General features: G+C 37.8%; 1 protein-coding gene and 1 pseudogene across 2 annotated transcripts in view; one reads left to right on the top strand and one right to left on the bottom strand.

The window, feature by feature from the left end:
* The window catches only part of ANKIB1 (ankyrin repeat and IBR domain containing 1), a 155424-nt gene that overhangs the window by 25213 nt on the left and 109734 nt on the right, over nucleotides 1-20477 (bottom strand). For both annotated transcript variants that reach the window (XM_003809739.5, XM_008962038.5), the window contains exons 10-11: nucleotides 14280-14368; nucleotides 4981-5111 (exon numbers count right to left, since the gene is read on the bottom strand). In XM_003809739.5, coding sequence (XP_003809787.1) covers nucleotides 4981-5111; nucleotides 14280-14368 — 220 coding nt within the window. The remainder of the gene's footprint in view (nucleotides 1-4980; nucleotides 5112-14279; nucleotides 14369-20477) is intronic.
* Nucleotides 116-1490, top strand: LOC129398203 (tigger transposable element-derived protein 1-like; annotated as a pseudogene).

Genomic DNA, 20477 nt, shown 5'->3' with positions numbered 1-20477 from the left:
CTAAAAATACAAAAATTAGCCGGGCGTGGTAGCAGGCGCCTGTAATCCTAGCTACTTGGGGGACCAAGACAGGAGAATCGCTTGAACCTGGGAGGCGGAGGTTGCAGTGAGCTGAGATCCACCATTGCACACCAGCCTGGGGGACAAGAGCGAGACTTCGTCTCAAAAAAAAATAAAAATAAAAAATAAAAAAAAAGTGCAAGGTAAAGCAGAAAGTGCTGATGTAGAAGCTGTGGCAAATTATCCAGAAGATCTAGCTAAGATCATTGATGAAAGTGGCTACATTAAACAACAGATTTCCAATGTAGATGAAACAGCTTTCTAGTAGGAGACAGTGCCATCTAGGATTTTCAAAGCTACAGAAAAGTCAATGTCTGGCTCCAAAGCTTCGAAGAATGGGCTGACTCTTGTTACGGGACAATGCAGCCAGTTACTTTAAGTTGAAGCCAATGCTCATTTACCATTCTGAAAATCATAGGGCGTTTAAGAACTATGCTAAATCTACTCTGCCTGTGCTCTATACATGGATCAATGAAGCCTGGATGGCAGCCCATCTGTTTACGGCATGGTTTACTGAATATTATAAGCCCACTGTTGAGAGCTATTACTCAGAAAAAAAGATTCCTTTTAAAATATTACTGCTCATTGGCAATGCACATGGTCATCCAAGAGCTCTGATGGAGATGTACAAGGAAATGAATGTTTTAATGTCTGCTAACACAACATCCATTCTGCAGCCTATGGATTAAGCGGTCATTTTGACTTTCAAGTCTTATCATTTAAGAAATGTATTTTGTAAGGCTAAAGCTGCCACAGATAGTGATTCCTCTGACAGATCTAGGCAGAGTAAATGGAAAATCTTCTGGAAAGGATTCACCATTCTAGATGCAATTAAGAACATTTGTGATTTATGGGAGGAAGTAAAAATATCAACATGAACAGGAGTTTGGAAAAAGTTGATTCCTATCCTCATGGATGACTTTGAAGAGTTCAAAACTTCAGTGGAAAAAATAACCTCAGATGTGGTAGAAATAGCAAAAGAACTGGAAGTGCAGCCTGAAGATGTGACTGAATTGCTATAATCTCATGATAAAACTTGAATTGGGGAGAAGTTGTTTCTTACGGATAAGCAAAGAAACTGGTTTCTTGAGACAGAATAGGCTCCTGGTAAAGACGCTGTAAACACTGTTGAAATGACAACAAAGACTAGAATATTACATAAACAGCTGACAAAGCAGTGACAGGATTTGAGAGAACTGACTTTAACTTTAAAAGTTCTATCAGAGGTCAAATTCTATAATACAGTATTATATTGTGAAAGGCAGTCAACAGAAGCAGCAAATTTCATTGTTGTCTTATTTTAAGAAACTGCCACAGCCAACTCAACCTTCAGCAACCACCACCTTGTTCAGTTAGCAGCATCAACACTGAGGCAAGGCTCTCCATCAGCAAATAGACTATGACTCACTGAAGGTTCAGATAATAGTTAGCATTTTTTAGTAATAAAGTATTTTTAAATTAAGGTATGTACTTTAAAAAATGCATTATGCTATTACACTTAACAGACAGTGTGAGTTTACAGTTAAACTTTTATATGCAGTGGAAAACAAAAAAATTGTGATTTACTTGACTGTGATATCTGCTTCACTGCAGTGGTCTGGAACTGGACCACAGTATCTCTGAGATATGGCTGTATCTCCCTTATTCTTCATATTGTGTCTTTGAACTCCCTCACCTTCATTTTTTTTTTTCTTGATTATGTTAGCTTAGTGGTTTATCTATCTTATTTTTTGTTAAAATCACTTTTTGGATTTATTTATTAGTCGCGTTTTCAGTTTTAAAGTCACTGATTTCTGCATTAAAAAAAACAGAACCTTTCTCCTGGTTTTCTTCAAGTTTATTTTTTTTCTAAATTTTTGAGTCATATCCTTAATTAATTCCTTATTCTGCGTTAGTTTAAATAAGGTGATGCACATTTCTCAGCATTGCTTTAGCTATGGCCCTCAAGTTCTGTTAAGTAGTATTTTCATTACCCTTGTTTTAAAATTCTTGAAAGTCCATTTTTATTTCCTTTTTTACTCAAGAGTTGCTATTTAAAATTTCTAAAAGACATCTTGTAACTTTACTATTAATTTCTTTCTTTCTTTTTTTGATATGGAGTTTTGCTCTAGTTGCCCATGCTGAAGTGCAATGGCACAATCTCAGCTCACTGCAACCTCCGCCTCCCAGGTTCAAGTGACACTCCTACCTTAGCCTCCCTAGTAGCTGGGATTACAGGTGCCTGTCACCATACCCAGACAATTTTTTGTATTTTTAGTAGAGATGAGGCTTCACTATGTTGGCCAGGATGGTCTCAAACTCCTGTCCTCAGGTGATCTGCCTGCCTCAGCCTCCCAAAGTGCTGGGATTACAGGCGTGAGCCACCATGCCTGGCCTTAATCTCTATTTTACTCCCTTATGATCGGAGAATATTATTTGTACTATTTTCTATTTTTTGGAACGTTATTGGGGTTTTACTTTTATAATCAATGGTTAATTTTTTTGTGAGTGCTCCATGAGTACTTAAAAAGATGGCACAGTCCACAGTTTCAGTATGCAGTTTGAATATATAATGAACAGATATACCTTAGTAATTATGGCATTTAAATCTTCTACATTTTATAATGGAAAAAACGTTATAGCATACAGTTATACAGAATCAGATACTATACATGATTTAAAATATTTAAGAATGCACAATTTAAATTATCTAAAGGGAAATTTTAAAAAGTGTTTTTAAAATAAACAAGCTTATTTTTAGGGGAAGAAATTTCTCATTCTTTAAAAACACATTTGAGTTCAAAAGTAAAAACTGCCTACTGAATCATACATAATCAATGCTGAGGCATTAGTAAAGGTATGTTATGATTTACCAATTATGTCAGCGCATGGATTCAATTACACATGACCATGTTGTTACACCTACACATTTAAAATATAGTATATATGATTTTGCTGCAGTAATGTGATACTTTTACATAAGTCTTCTGTGTCACAGTAAGAATGCTACTTGTCAGCTTTTATTGCTCAATGCAAACACTTCAGATGGTATAATAAATACAACTACTACATTTACATAGCTTATAAGTAAATGTTTCTTTTCAATGCAACAGAAGCTTAAGCAAAGCCTGTTTAAGTTGGATTACATTAGCAGCCAGATTAATTCATGAAAACATTCATGAATGCAATACATATTCATCAAGTATTTACTACCAGTAGGTGTTATGCAGGAAATAAAGATAATATTGGAGTCTGTCTCAGCAGCCAACTATAAATTTTTATTGTCATTTGATAGTTCTTTATACATCTATGTAGTCTATATTAGATTTTCCAAGAGGAATAAAAAAGATATGGACATTGGAGATAAGAACACAAATGGATGAAATAATTTTGGCTGGATCCTTAGCTGAACAATAAATAACACTTTTGAATATTTTGCTCACAACACTGCCCTAGGTTTTTCTTTCTGCCTCTTAGAGAATCATTATTACTGCCTCACTAAGCCAATTCATTTATGTTAATTTTACAGTAATACAGACTTATAAAAATTATTTTGTAACTGCCATTCTTTTGCAAGTATAGTAATAATCATTAAGCCTCAAAGTTAAAAATCAAGTAATACCTAGAAGATATTATTATATTTTACTGGAATCTTAACCATTTAAATTTCCTTCATGTCCTAAACTAGAAAAAAAAATACACTTTCCTCTCAATAACTTTAAATAATCATTTTATACATAGATGACATTTCTAATGATAAAGCAAAAAAAATCAGAATATCATTATAATTTTAAACCAAAAAAAGGTTCATAAATGTAGGTAGGTAGGGATTAATAAAATATTAATAACATACCAGCATATTTGTTTTAAACACACTGCTGTTTCTTCCTGTACACGTAAGTAAAGAGGGTATTTATTCTATCTAGCCTTTTTGACCTCTAACATTAATCATTTATATTAAGTATTTTTCAGCCAAGTGAATCTTGGTTGGCATTTTCATTTTCAATATAATAAAGAGTTACTTATTTAATTGAGGGTTTTATTAGCAGACCTAAAGTCTGGCCACTGCTTTGGGTTCTTGTATTATACAGACATCTATATATAGGTGTTCCCTGGTATCCATGGAGGATTGGTTCCAAGACCTCCTGCAAACACCAAAATCTGAGAATAATCAAGTCCCCGACAAAAAATGGTGTATTATTTGCATACTAACCTATGCACATCCTCTAGTATACTTTACATAATCTCTAGATTACTTATAGTATCTTACAATGTACATGCTATGTAAATAGTTGTTCTACTGCATTGTTTAGGGAATAATTACAAAAAAAAAATCTGTACATGTTCGATACAGATGCAATTTTTTTCCCTAAGTATTTTTGATCTGTGGTTGGCTGAATCCATGAATGCAGAACCCAACAATATGAAACCCATGGATACAGAGAGCCGATTGTATGGAGACAGTATATGGACTGGATTTGGGCCTAGTTTGGGCCTTGAGTCTAAGCCGTACGCTCCAAAAACAGCTTTGCAAGAGATCTATATAAGGCAGCACTTTGTTAATCATTTGATACACACACACACACACACACACACACACACACACACACACACACCTCTCTCAAGACTCTCACTGGGGAAGGTGACTAGCAAGGAAGGATTCATGAATTTCTGATCTTCTGGTTGAATACCATAGGTTCTTACACTTACCTTTTTGTTTTTGTTTTTATTTCTGTAGAGATGGGGTTTTGGTATTTTGCCCAGGCTGGTCTTGAACCCCTGGCCTCAAGTGATCCTCCTGCCTCAACCTCCTGAAGTGCTGGGATTATAGGCAAGAGCCACTGCACCAGGCCCCCTCAAATAATTTATCCTTTGGATTGACAATCAAACTAAATTAAGATTCCAAATGCAAAGCATGCAAAATCCTCTTTAACTTCTTACCTTAGCACACTGCATGTGATTGCAGCCTTCATTCTTCTGTATTGGAGACTTACAGTTGGCACAAGGCTTGGAGTTAGTTAATAACCAGAGACAATTGGCGGCATCCTCGTAGGCTTCACTAACTCCCACAACTTTGGGATATTAAACACAATCACAAAAATAAATGATTTAGTGTACAACTTCTGGGGGAAAAAAAAAACTCCAGACTTTTCTTTGCAGGCTGTCTCTCAATTTTAATAAAATATTTATTTTCTGATCAGGGTCTGTGGCAACACTTTTAAACTGCTTCATTTTGAATAGCCTAAGATAAGGAACTCTATTCCAAAAGACCTATTCATGAAACCTGGTTTAAGGGCGATTTCTCCATAAACTTGTGCCCAAATAAACTGGGATCAAAAACAACATACACAAAAAAAGTTAAAAAAAAAAAAGCAACATATTACTCCATTTAAAATAACTATTGTATCACAGAAAATTACAGAAAGAACAATTACTTTAGAAAATAATTTACTTAACAGGCCAGATGCAAATATAATGATCAGAAACTCTTTACCATAGTAAAAAGCAAAAAATATCAACATCTTTTTTATCCATGATTATTCTGGATAAGCTTAAAATTAATTCAATGTGACATATCTAAAACTAAGCATCTCATTTATTACACCCTCTTTCTCTATCATATCTGGTTCCTCTCCATTCCCAGTTCTTATTGCTTTAAGCTAGGGTCCTTCATACCTCTTGCCTAGACAATTAAAGCATAGAAAACCAACTTATCTCCCCAGTTCCTTCAAGGGCCCACCTCCAACTACACTGCTGGCACAGTGATTTTTTAAAAATCTCTCCATGTTTTTCTTTTATTGACACAAAATATTTTACATATTTATGGGTAGATGTGACTGTAATGTGCATAGAATGTGTAATAAGTCAGGACATCTGAAGTACCCACCACCTTGAGTAATTATGATTTCTATGTGTTGGTATCATTTCAAGTCCTCCCTTCTAGTTGTTTTGAAATATAAGAAATATTGTCCTCTATCTAACTCTATGTTTGTCCTCATTAACCAACTTTTTTTTTTTTTTTTTTTTTTTTTTTGAGACAAGAGTCTTGCTCTGTCACCCAGGCTGGAGTGCAGTGGTGCGATCTCGGCTCACTGCAAGCTCCACCTCCCGGGTTCATGCCATTCTCCTGCCTCAGCCTCCCGAGTAGCTGGGACTATAGGCGCCTGCCACCACGCCCGGCTAATTTTTTGTATTTTTAGTAGAGATGGGGTTTCACCATGTTAGCCAGGATGGTCTCGATCTCCTGACCTCGTGATCCGCCTGCCTCGGCCTCCCAAAGTGCTGGGATTACAGGCGTGAGCCACCGTGCCCGGCTCCCATTACCCAACTTTTCTTCATCCTCCCATCCCCTGCCAGCCACCCATCCCACAGTGATCTTTTTAGAATACACACCACTAAAATCTTTTAATTTTCTCCCCATTGACTACAAGATAAAATCCAATTGCTTTTGCAAAGAATATAAAGCCTATTATGATATGGCCCATCTGGCAAGCTCCTCTCACCCTCCATCCCTAATCAAACTTATACTCTTCATTTTCTTAAACTCAACTTATTTTACTATAATTTGAGATCTGCAATCTTAAGGAATGCCATGGTTTTTAAAGATTCTAAATTTTACATTTTATAAACTTCCCTCTCCCTTCCATGGACAGAGTTAGGGGCTAGAGAGTTCCAGATGCATGATTAAATTTTTTTTTCCTGCAAGAATGTCAGCAATCAAGTTGGTTTTGTTTTATTTTCTTTTTTAACTCTAAGTGCACTGAGAAGGCCTACATTTTCTTTACTCAAAGAGATGCCAGAAAATCATTTTAGAATCACTGAAAGTGGCCCATCTAATCAAAGCTTTGTTTACATGCAGTCACTTTCAGAAGGGTGGTGGGGTAAATGGTTGGCTCTACTGTCAAAGCAGGAGAGAAATCAGACCCCTTGCATTTTGAAATTCAAAAAGAAAAGTTACCCAACCCCTAGATATAAGCCCCTGGGGAAGTAAGGGGGACAAAGGTTTGGGCTCACTGACCCCTGGGAAGTGGCTCTGTGTATGGATTGGAAGGGCTGAGCACCAGAAGCAGTCCTCTGTTGGAGCCTAGCAGCACAGAAGTAGAGCTGTCTTGCTGCAAGGAACCCCATGTGCTTGCCTACTTAAGTTTATATTAACAACAGAACAGCAGCTACTGTTGGACTGTAAAAGCATTGGTTTTTAATTCCACACAGCAAAGAGGAACAGCGGTAATGAACTGATCAGACTTTACTCCAGTTCTGAACACACTTGGTAGAAGATGGTTTGATTAAGGTGTTGGTGGAAAGAATTCTCAGATAATTTGGTGGGTGACAGGAGTTTCAGAAGGAACTTAGTATACTTAGGGCTAATAAGGCCACGCTGTGGAGGCAATTCCACTTACAAAGGGTACTGCTATAATACCTAATCATTTAAGTACACTTCACATTTAAACATTTAATTTTTATTAAGAGTAGTGGCCTTTCTTCTTCCTTCAGCATCAACATTATTGTTAGCTCAGAGGCACTAACATATTCTTATGACTCTTATTGTCCATTGTTATAATAAATAAAGCACAAAGCCATTAAAACAAAGCAGCAGTGTGGCCTGCAACATAACAGTTTTTTCTTCCACCCTTGGAGACAATGTGATCGCCTAACTGCATTTTAGTGAACTGCATGAAGTAAATCATGTTCAGGGAATAACCAACTATTACTATGATAAAAACTCATGCTTGAAAAAATACCTTTATTTCCTATTCTCTGAACATGCTTATTGTATACATCTGTCCCTTATACATACATTTTTTTTTTTTTTTGAGACGGAGTCTCGCACTGTCGCCCAGGCTGGAGTGCAATGGCATGATCTCAGCTCACTGCAAACTCTGCCTCCTGGGTTCAAGTGATTCTCGTGCCTCAACCTCCCAAGTAGTTGGGACTACAGGTGCCCGCCACCATACCTGGCTAATTTTTTTTTGTATTTTTAGTAGAGATGGGGTTTCACCATGTTGACTTGGCTGGTCTCAAACTCCTGACCTGAAGTGATCTGCCTGCGTTGGCCTCTCCAAGTACTGGGATTACAGGCATGAGTCACTGCATCCAGTTTATACATACTGTTCTTAACACCAACAACACCGTATCTCCCTTCAATCTATCTGGTGAGATTTTTTCACCTCTACTGACTTTCAAACTCTTCTCTTCACTTCAGTTACAGCTCTTATTCTTTCTTAATAATCTAGTGTGCTTAGGTCTCTTTCTAAAACGTATTAACTTCATAATAAAGTATTAGAGTATCAGAAAATCCAAGATCTATTAACAGAATCAACATGTATGCATGTGAACAGTTGCTTTTAAAAACTGAATTTTTATTTTTAATTTTTTTTAGAAATAGAGATTCACTCTATTATCCAGACTGGAATGCAGTGGTGCAATCATAGCTCACTGTAGCCTTCAACTTCTGGGCTCAAGAGATCCTCCTACCTCAGCTTCCCAAGTAGCTAGGACTACAGGCATGTGCCACAATGCCCAGCTAAGTTTTTTATTTTTTGGAGAGGTGGGATCTCACTGTGTTGCCCAGGCTTGTCTTGAACTCTGAGCCTCAAGGGATCCTCTTGCCTTGGCCTCCCAAAGTGCTGGGATTACAGGCGTAAACCACTGCACCTAGTCAAAGACTGAATTTTTAAATAATACAATTTGAACTCAGTTTATTGAGTATGTCCCATGAAAAATACTGGTCTGAAAAATTTATAAATTAACCATCATTTCATAAAAAAATAACCATTCCTGCTTCTTGCTCTAATTAGACACAACAGAGGCTATTTCAGTGCTTAACAAACACTATTTAAATCTTTATATGAAATTAATTCCTTGAATTGATTTCAGCATATTTTCTAATACTTTTTTCTCATTAATTAGATTTTCTCATCCTGAGTCTCATAATTCAAAGACTTCGGAAAACTGGGCATAAAGAAGAAAACTATTTCATGAAAACACAAATTTGGTTAAACATGCTTATGCCATTTTTTTTTTTGCATAAAATGCAAAGTAAAAATGCTATGATCCAAATACATGAAGCTAAAATAGTACCTAACCATACTTTTCCTTTTTGAAATATCATTTTTGTATATTTAATGATGGGATTCTACTTTAGTATTATAGTTGGCCAATTATTGTTCACTTTAATCCTCGCCCTAAATTTCATAAACATAAGTGGCCATTACTGGTCACTATCTTTCAGTGTGGAGGACACACATCAGTAGAGTGGGAAAACTCCCAGGCTTTTCTTAACAATAACTGGGACTTTCTCTGCAGCCTTGGCTTGGTTCCTTCTCTAGTAGAACAAATCTCAGGTGTCTTCAGCCTTTTGTCTCCTATCATGTTTTCAAACATTCTTCCATCTTTCCAAATCAAAACCCCCTTTGGGATCTCCCTAGAAGTAACCATGTATATACCATCTATACCATTTTCTAGCTTTTCTATTTCTTTCCTCCTCTTAGTATCAGGATCATTATCATGAGGAAGGACATTTTTTCACAGTCCCGCCCATAATCTGTTCTCACTAGCCAGGCCATTCTTCTTCCCCTTCCCTAGCAAAAACTTATCTGTGGGTATGGAATGATTCATCCAATTTTAATATGGTAAGGGATAACTAAAAATAGCCATCTATTTAAAAATACTTTCTTTAAAGAGTTTTTCTGCATTCTGATACCAGATGTGAGATGGATATGCTGTGTGGCAGGACATTTTTGTTTCTCTTGGCCTTGGTATCTCCCTCTGTAAAATCGGGGTAATTTGTGAATTAAGGGCAAGTAGGGAGATGTATTACTCTAATTAGACCACAGGCAAAACAGAAGATTATAATGAACTTGAAGAATTGTGGGAAGAAACCCCAAAGGGGGTTTTGATTTGGAAAGATGGAAGAATGTTTGAAAACATGATAGGAGACAAAAGACTGAAGACACCTGAGATTTGTTCTACCAGAGAAGGACTATATAAACCTAAAAGATCATACCCATAGTTTAAGACTGCTTGAGTGAATGATCAGCAGTCACCTAGTAAGTGATCTGTTCTTACAGTTGGAACCTTTAAAGATGAACAGTTCTTTCAGGGTAATAGATCAAATTTGGGGATAAAAGACTGGGAAAGTGATGTACAAAGCCATTTGATGCCACAGGATAGTAGCACTTTGAGACGGCCAGTGTATCGCTTAGTGCACACAAGGAGATGAGTATTCACCTCGAGCTCCCAGGACCCAGGATCTAGACAGCTGTGGAGATGCTAACTTGCCTCAGAGGCTGGGGTGGGGGTTTGGGGGAAAATAAAAGAAAAATACTTGCTTTATATTTCAAATATTGCTGGGCATTTTCAACTCAAGAATTGAATAATATGCTAGACTAATTACTTCTTATGGTGTATTAAATCTTTTAGGTAACTAGCAGGCACACAAGATTTACTACTTAAGATTATTTAATCTGTAATCCCAGCACTTTGGGAGGCTGAGGCAGGCGGATCACGAGGTCAGATCAAGACCATCCTGGCTAACATGGTGAAACCCCGTCTCTACTAAAAATACAAAAAATTAGCCGGGCATGGTGGCAGGTGCCTGTAGCCCAGCTACTCGGGAGGCTGGGGCAGGAGAACAGAGTGAACCCGGGAGGCGGAGCTTGCAGTGAGCCGAGATCGCACCACTGCACTCCAGCCCGGGCGACAGAGCGAGACTCTGTCTCAAAAAAAAAAAAAAAAAAAAAAAAGATTATTTAATATATCTTATAACTCTCCTGTATATGCCCCCTCCCACCTGAATTACCCATCTTAAGCCTTCATATCCTCTCACCTGGTCATTCTGAAGTTGTCTCAGAACTAACATTCTTATCTAGTTTCTCAATAATCTCCATTTTATCATCCATACTTCTGCCTGAGTGATCTTTGTAAGTAAGCATCTTCATTCATCACTCTCCTACTTAAAACCCCTTTTCAGTGTCTAGGATTTCCTAGCATTGTGCATAACCACCTCTTTGTGCCCAATGCTTGATTTAGACTCCTGTCTGCACAGTCTCATCTCTCAATGCATCACTAAAGTGATTGTATGAATTATTTGCAGTCTTTGAATATGCCACGCTACTTCATATTGCCACTTCACTCTATGCCTGGAATGTCTTTCCTATTCTGGTTCATGTGAAGGACATCTATCAGCTTTCAACATGCAGCTTGAGCATCAATTCTTTTATAAAGTGTTTCCTAACCCTCTCCCATAGATAATTGGCCTCCTCTTTCTTTGTCCTTCCCCTCCCCTAAAAGTTATCACATACGTGAACAATGTTCTCTCACATTCATAACACATTTTTCCTTAGTTTTGTATACAGTTGCCTCTCTAAAATATAAACTTCAAGAGCATAGAGGGCATTTACTTCTGTATTCTAACATAAAACAGCACTCAATAAACGTTAATTAAATAATGAAGATAACATTTAAAATTAACAATTTATTCCTAAGTTTCTTAGCATCTTTTCTGAGTTTCAGATGAACACTTATAAAATTCCACTGGACATCTCCACACATATGTTCTGTAAGTACTTCAAGTTCAGAATGTCTACCACCAAAACTCATTATTTTCCCCGGAAAGTCACTTGCTTATCTGAGTTTCCTGTTTCACTAATGGCATAATTTACCCTCCGACCCAAACTAAAAATTCACTGTCCTACCTTTAGTCTATCTTTTCTTCAATTCACCCTTCATACTCATCAGTTATCTTGATAAAAATAACTTTTCTGATACTGCAACTTCTCTACTAAAATAACACACTTTATGGCTTATTCTATTAGGAGGATAAATTCAAACAATTTGGCAATAACACTCACAATCTGGCAACACCTACCTTTCTAGCCTCATCTCTAGCAAGTTTCTCCCATGGACCTTAACCTTAAGTTCTAAAGAAATATATAAAGAAATGCAGGTAGGTGGCCAATAGCAAGCCATTCATAACAGAAATATAAATATTTCTAGCTGCCAGAAGCAAGAAAATAAAGCAAATTCCAATTGTTTTGTCACATCGAAAGGTGCTGCAGGGTAATGGTATGAATCTATTTATGGAAGACAAACACATATACACACCCATACATATCAGAATAGGGGAAATGGGTGGGTATGAAGAGCAATGGCTAGTACAATGAATCTGGGGAACAAACACAATCTATAAAGGCTTTTTTTTTTTTTTAGATGGAGTCTTGCTCTGGCATCCAGGCTAGAGTGCAGTGGGGCAATTCAGCTCAATGCAACCTCCACCTCCTGGGTTCAAGCGATTCTCCTGCCTCAGCCTCCTGAGTAGCTGGGATTACAGGCGCACACCACCATGCTGGACTAATTTTTGTATTTTTAGTAGAGATTGGGTTTCACCATGTTGGCCAGGATGGTCTTGAACTCCAGACCTCAAGTGATCCACCTGCCTCGGCCTCCCAAAGTGCTAGGATTACAGATGTGAGCCATTGTGCCTGGCTTAAAAAATCTGTTGACTAAACGGTGCATGAACAGGACAAGAATGTTTAATCAGGCTTCACTATAAAATATCCAAAGATTATCCACTTCTCTTTGCTCCTGATAATGGACATGAAGCCTTCGCAACAAGTGAAAGGAATCTCTTTCATTATCAACTAATAAGCGGCATTTTGGTTTATATGGTAGTCTCTTCTCCGTGGGTCAGAATAACCCTGAGTCAGTGGAAAAAATGACCCTCGTAGATCTAAAATGCTGAGGACCAGCCCTCAGGCAGTGGTAAATCCCCTGATATAATACAAGCCTGTAAAGTATCATGGCCGCCAGGCCATCTCTCTCAATGCCACTTCAGTTGCTGACAGTAATTACCTACTACGAGGCAGAGATGCTAAACTCCAGTTCATAGCTCACTGCCTTCAAGAAGATTCTTTGACACCCTTTCTTCCCCCAACCTGAGTTTGTCATTGTTTCTGTACTATCATCTTTACTCAACTATATCAGTTATCATATGATACTGCAATGTCCGACTGCTTCCCTCTAGCCTCTGCATGCCCTGAAGTCTGGCATCATCTTTATTATGTGCTTTGCTCATATAAGTGTAGATTTTTTTTTTCTTTTTTTGAGACGGAGTCTCGCTCTGTCACAAGGCTGGAGTGCAGTGGTGCAATCTTGCCTCACTGCAATCTCCACCTCCTGGGTTCAAGCAATTCTCCTGCCTCAGCCTCCCAAGTAGCTGGGACTACAGGCACGCGCCACCACGCCCAGCTAATTTTTTTATTTTTAGTAGAGATGGGGTTTCACCATGTTGGCCAGGATGGTCTCCATCTCTTGACCTCATGATCCGCCTGCCTCTCAGCCTCCCAAAGTGCTGGGATTACAGGTGTGAGCCCCTGCGCCCGGCCCCTATAAGTGTAGATTTATTGGGTGACTTGTGACATCTCAAGCTAACACCATTATCTAAGTCTTTTTTTTTTTTTAAAGGCCAGAACTAATTCATTTTCACTTATATTTTTTGAGAGAAAACAGTTGTCATAAAACACTTTAGAAGATGGGAAATTATTGCAAAGCAGATAGATTTATCTGTTAAATGTGGGAACTGCTATTAGGAAGGCTTTAAAAAGGAGTCCCCTCAGGGATTCAAACCCATTCTGTTCACAAGGCACATGCCCTGTGTCATTCAACCCAATCTAAGCATTAGTTTTCCTCTGTAAAACAGGATTACTAACATCAACCTCATATCATTTCTGTGATGATTAACAGAGATAATGTATTTAGAGAAGTCTCAGTGACAATACTTGTCTATATGGTATTTAACATCAGTAAATCTATAGAACCACATAACAGCAAGAAATTAACTTGCTGCATCCTTCATTGGAAGCTTTCAGGGATATGAGAAGCTCACTGTCATTACAGATCATATACTACTTCCACAAAGTACAGAACAATTGGTTGGCTCACCCTAGGATAAAAGAAAAGGGCTATAGGAGGAGGATTAAATGGGACCCCCATTTACCCTGTTTAACTTCAGCTGGAAAGTAAGTCTGTTAGAAACATGGAACTTGTCCATGATTCCTCCTTGCCAAAACTCTATTATCTCCAAAAGGAAGTTAGTCAAAGGGATTGTGATGTTAAACAGGAGAGCACTTGCATTAACAAATCTGAAAACCTCTTAAATAAAGACTAAAAAAGATATGACCACATTATCTTTTGAATGCTATCAGGAAATATGCAGCAAAGCTATCTAAAATTCCTCTTACGTTCTTCTGGTTTCATTTCGGTTATTTTTTGCAGCCAATTCTTCCATGTTTGGCAGTCACAAGGCTCATGTGCTTCACCAAGGCACTCCCTAAAGAAAATAAACATAGAAAAGACAATTTTAAAATATTCTTCATCAACATCAAGGTAAAAAAAATGTGTAGAGGCCGGGTGTGGTGGCTCATGCCTGCAATCCCAGCACTTTGGGAGGCCAAGGCGGGTGGATCACCTGAGGTCAGGAGTTCGAGACCAGCCTGGCCAATATGGTGAAACCCCGTCTCTACTAAAAATACAAAAAATTAGTCGGGCGTGGTGGCACATGCCTATAATCCCAGCTACTCAGGAGGCTGACACAGGAGAAACGCTTGAACCTGGGAGGTGGAGGTTGCAGTGAGCTGAGATCGCACCATTGCACTCCAGCCTGGGCAACAAGAGTGAAACTCTATCTCAAAAAAAAAACACAAAAAAAGTAGAAAGTATTCTTCCAGTTTTAAAGTTGAAAAAAGTAAAGCACGGTGACTAATGAGAGATGGAGCATTTCAATGGAGGCACTAAAAATGAGATTCCAAAGCTTGATACCATTAGACCAGTTTTATTAAAAAAAAATCAGTACATTCATTTACATACTTGAAAAGTTCTAAATAGATTAATATTTATAACTTAGATTTGCAAGCCTTCAGAGCTTTAAAACATTTGAATCAATTACGTTTTATCCTCATTAATATTTTAAATTCTTGTTATTCAAAGGTGTATTCCTGGCCATTACTGAGCAGCTTTTTAGACATGCAGAAGAACAGGCCCCATGTGATTTACAGATTAGAATCTATATTTTATCAAAATTACCAAATGAACCGTCTTCATTTTAAAGTTTGAAAAACACTGTTTTAAGTTGAATTACTGTAGTTACTTTTACCTCTGCATCTCCAGGTAACAGCTAGGGTAACTCAATTTACTTTTATTGGAATTTGGGAAATTTTGATTTAAATAATTAAAAACATCAATTTACCATTTGTAACTCTATTTTATATTCTTTCCATAGCTATTTAAGAAGTCAAACACTAAAACGAGCCTAAAGCCTTGATGAACTGCCATTTTAATTCAAGATGATGCTATATTGTATAAGACAAAGGTAATTATTCCAGTAAATAAAAAAATATTATTCGGAGGAGGGAACAACCCAATCTGGAAGTGATATCATCACCATCAGTGCTATTTTAAAAGATTTTATTTACAAAGGTTAAGCTTGGGCAGGGAGTGGTGGCTCGTGCCTGTAGTCCCAGCTACTTGGGAGGCTGAGGTAGGAGGATCACTTGAGTCTGGGAGGTGGAGGCTGCAGTGAGCTGACATCATGCCACTGCAGTCCAGCCTAGGCAACAGAGCAAGGCCCCATTTCGAGGAAAAAAAATAAAAAAAAGTTATGTGTGTTAAGAAGACACACCAACTGACTCATTTAGTCTTAAAAACTAAGAGGAAATTAAGAATGCATCGATTATACTTCATATTTGTTAAAATGGTGATTATTAAAAAACATAAATTGTTGGTGTGGATGTGCAAAGATGGGAACCCTTGTGCACTGCTGATAGAAATGTAAATGCTGATGCAGTTGCTGTGAAAAATAGTTTGGTGACTCCTCATAAAGTTAAACTTAGAATTACCATATGATTCAGCAATTTCATTCTAAGGTATGAGAGAACTGAAAGCAAGGATTCAAACTTGTACACCAACATTCACAGTATTATTCACAACAGCTAAAAGGGGGAAACAACCCAAGTGTCTATCAACAGATGAATGGATAAACAAATTGTGCAGTATACACCACACACAAACACACACACATGTTCACACAATAGAATATTCAGCCATAAGAAGGAATAATATTTGGATACATGCCACACTATGAATGAGCCTTAAAAACATTTTGTTAAGTGAAATAAGCCAGACACAAAAGTACAAATATTCTAGAATTCCACTTACATTAAATATTTAGAATAGGCAAATTCATAGAGAAAGAAAGTAGAGTGGTTGTTACCAGCTTGGGGGAGGAGAGGATGGGGAGTTACTGCTTAATGGTTATAGTTTCTGCTTGGGATAATGAAAAAGTTTTGAAAATGAAAAGTGGTTATGAAATGTTATAGTTGCACTGTATAGTTCAGTGACAATTAATGTCACTGAATTGCATACTTAAAAATGGTTACATGGTAAAAAAAAAATGCACCAATTGCCTTGAAAGGGTAATTTAGTTTCCTTACACTCCTGACTTATCATCTAATCTGGCACTTGGGAAATCTTTTCCATAATTGTGGTTTTACAGAGCTCCTAGCAACTTAGTGGTAGCTTAACAGACATTCAAAAAATATTGGGTTGATTAAAATATGGAAGTGAGCTGGGCACAATGGCTACTCGGGAGGCTGAGGCAGAAGAATCAATGGAGCCCAGGAGTTCGAGGCTATAGTGTGCTATTACCACTCTGTGAATAGCCACGGCACTCTAGCCTGTGCAACACAGCATGACCTAATCTCTTTAAAAAAGTGGATATATAAAGTCAGGAAACAACAGATGCTGGAGAGGATGTGGAAAAATAGGAACACTTTTACACTGTTGGTGGGAGTGTAAATTAGTTCAACCATTGTGGAAGACTGTGGTGATTCCTCAAGGATCTAGAACTAGAAATACCATTTGACCCAGCAATCCCATTACTGGGTATATACCCAAAGGATTATAAATCATGCTACTATAAAGACACACACACACATATGTTTATTGCAGCACTATTCACAATAGCAAAGACTTGGAACCAACCCAAAAGTCCACGAATGATAAACTGGATTAAGAAAATGTGGCACATATACACCATGGAATACCATGCAGCCATAAAAAAGGATGAGTTCACGGCCTTTGCAGGGATGTGGATGAAGCTGGAAACCATCATTCTCAGCAAACTATCACAAGAACAGAAAACCAAACAATGCATGTTCTCACTCATAAATGGGAGTTGAACAAGGAGAACACATGGACACAGGGTGGGGAACATCACACACTGGGGCCTGTTGGGGGATGGGGGGCTAGGAGAGGGATAGCATTAGAAGAAATACCTAATGTAGGTGACAGGTTGATAGGTGCAACAAACCACCATGGCATGTGTATGCCTATGTAACAAAACTGCATGTTCTGCACATGTACAACAGAACTTAAGTACAAAAAAAAAAACTGGATACGTTAGATTCACTTTAGTGCATATTAACATCAATTCTGCTTTCCAGAAATGTAAGGGATACCTGTGATAACTGTTAATTTTAATTTGGCACACATGCTAGCAGACATTAGAGTAAGAAATATGCCACAGATCTAGGAACAGTGTTTCCATATGGTGCCTGCAAACACAGGTGGGAATGCAGAATCTACATTTCTCATGACTCATTTTTTAAAAAAGCTTGTTTGTCATTTGCATCTCAATAAAGCTAGAAAAAAAAGCCCAGAAGTACAAAAAGCCCTTATATATCTGCAGTAACTAAAACAAACAAATGCAATCAATGAAATAAATTATTTCTATTAAGATTTTTTTCCCTGGAGACTTTTTTCCCCTGGAGATTAAACAGCATATTCAATATCCATTTCCTGGCAGAATCAACGCTGGTAAATACTGGTTTTGCTGTCAGAACATTTTCTGAAAATGTTCTGGGAAAAAAAAAAAGAATCATGGGGGAACAAAGCCCAGTGTTTTCAAATAAAGTCTGAAAAAAAAAAAAAAAAGCCACTTCTTCAAAAGCCATAATTGCTTATCAATGTGCTTGGCTCTCCAAGACTGTGTTGTATTAAATAGCAAAAGAAGGTTTTCTTTTCCAGAACCTCACAGGAGGACACAGACTTGCTGCTTCCTTGGTTGTGAGCCCAATCAGTAGGACCACTTCAGGGTGTTATAACTGGTTGGTACAGTTTCCATTAGTTTCCAATGCAATACTAAGAAAGGATATTAAAAAAAGCAGCAGCTTATAAATAAAAAAAGAAGTAACAGCATGGACTGTGAATTAAAGAGGTTGAGGTTGCCACATTTTTTTTTTTGAGGCGGAGTCTTGCTCTATGGCCCAGGCTGGAGTGCAATGGCACGATCTCTGCTCACTGTAACCTCCGCCTCCTCGGTTCAAGTGATTCTCCTGCCTCAGCCTCCCGAGTAGATGGGATTACAGGTGCACAACACCATGCCCAGCTAATTTTTTGTATTTTTAGTAGAGACGGGGTTTCACCATGTTGGCCAGGCTGATCTTGAACTCCTGACCTTGTGATATGCCCGCCTCGGCCTCCCAAAGTGCTGGGATTACAGGCGTGAGCCACTGCACCTGGCCGAGGTTGCCATTTAATACTATAAAATATATTTTAAAACTACGGCATCTGGAAAAATAAACTCAGAATTCTCCAAAGTATAGTAATAACAATGCCACTAAACATACTAATTGACAATCTAGATGATCAGCGTAGGGAAGAGAGGTTATTTTGAGAAAAGTAGTGAAGATGCTAGAATGCCAACTTACTAAAGAAAGTTTTTTTTTTCTTTTTCTTTTTCTTTTTTTTTTTGAGAGAGTCTTGCTCTGGCACCCAGGCTGGAGTGCAGTGGCGTGATCTTGGCTCACTGCAGCTTCCACCTCCTGAGCTCAAGCCATCCTACTGCCTCAGCCTCCCAAGTAGCCAGGACAATAGGTATGCACCACCATGCCCAGCTAATTTTTGTATTTTTTGTAGAGACAGGGTTTCACCATGTTGCCCAGGCTGGTTTTGAATTCCTGGGCTCAAGGGATCCGCCCATCTCAGCCCTGCAAAATGCTGGGATTATAGCCGTAAGCCAGTGAGCCCGGCCTAAATTCCTGAATAAAATTTTAACCAATGACTGTTGACAAGTATTCTAAAGTCCCTGGTATCTGTTGCTGAAACTGCATCTCAAAATGTCAGTAAAACAAGAGTATGGGGAGGGGAATCTCAGGACACAGCATACTGAATCTCAGCCAGAGACACCAATAGGGTGGGTTTATTCAGGTAAAAAAGTACCCTGGTAAAAGATTATAAAGAAAAAAAAAATAGTTGCCTAATCTAAACTCCTCCACGTAGCTCAAATATGATTGGTTAACCTAACATCAAGTGATCAAGGAATGGCTCTCTTCTTGAAAATGTGCCAGTATGTACAACTGGTTGCATGACTATACAGTGGTTCTAAAGGGCTCTGGAAAAGGAAAAAACCTTCCACTAAAGTTTTAAAATTTATTACTTGATGGAAGAAATTCATATCCAGAAGTTGGCAATTTCAGTTCAATGCCATTTTAGAACTTTTTATTAATAAGCAATTCTGAGTGAATTAAGTAGAAATCTTCATTTTTATGATTCTCCCCTTTAGCTAACATTTTTTAGGATACCAAGCAATGTTCTAAATACTTCACATGTACTGACTCACTTAATTCTCTTAACATCTCTTTGTAACTGGTACTATTTATCCCCATTTTACATGCACAGAGAGGTTCAGTAACCTATCAAAGGCCATACAAGTAAAGAGTGGATAAGCTAAAATTTGAAGCTAAATAGTTTTTGGTTCTGGAACTTGCACTGTATATTGACTGCATCAGATAGGAAGGCTTTATTTTATCATATTATTTTAGGAGAGGATGTTTATCACCAAGCCACAGAGCTAGCTAGTGGCAGAGCTGTCTCACAGGCAGGTCCTGTATCTCCCAGATTATTATAACTCTGTACTGTGTTGAAATTTGATAAATTGAACCCTCAAGTGGCATTTATTTATGCAGATGTGGTACTCTGCAGAGAGTACACATGATATTTAAATAAGGTCTTATGATTGAACTGCCAAATAAGTAGTATCATGTTTTTATTTCTGGGCCTGTGAAGAGCTGGAAAATGTTTTGCTAGTTGGCAGGAGTCTGATACTTAAATAGCTAGATACTGCCAATCTAGAAAAATCTATTTTTCCATAACTAGAGCTGTTAATCTAAGGGCTTAAAACTGGTTTTGTAAGAAAAGATGAGACACAATTATTAGGTCTACACATACAGATTGCTTCATCTATTTTGTCCAGAGGATTCCAGGAGAGTCCCTTGGCCTGTGAGGTCTGTGGAGAGGGAGATGATGCATGCAACTACTGCTCTGAATAAAGAAGTAGGTATTGATCAAAACCCTTATTGTGAATGTTGGAGAAAAAAGATACT

The sequence above is a fragment of the Pan paniscus genome, chromosome 6, assembly GCF_029289425.2.
Source record: "Pan paniscus chromosome 6, NHGRI_mPanPan1-v2.0_pri, whole genome shotgun sequence".
In the NCBI taxonomy this organism is placed as follows: domain Eukaryota; kingdom Metazoa; phylum Chordata; class Mammalia; order Primates; family Hominidae; genus Pan; species Pan paniscus.
The sequence above is the reverse complement of the archived record's forward strand: the minus strand, read 5'-3'. Positions and strand labels throughout refer to the sequence as shown.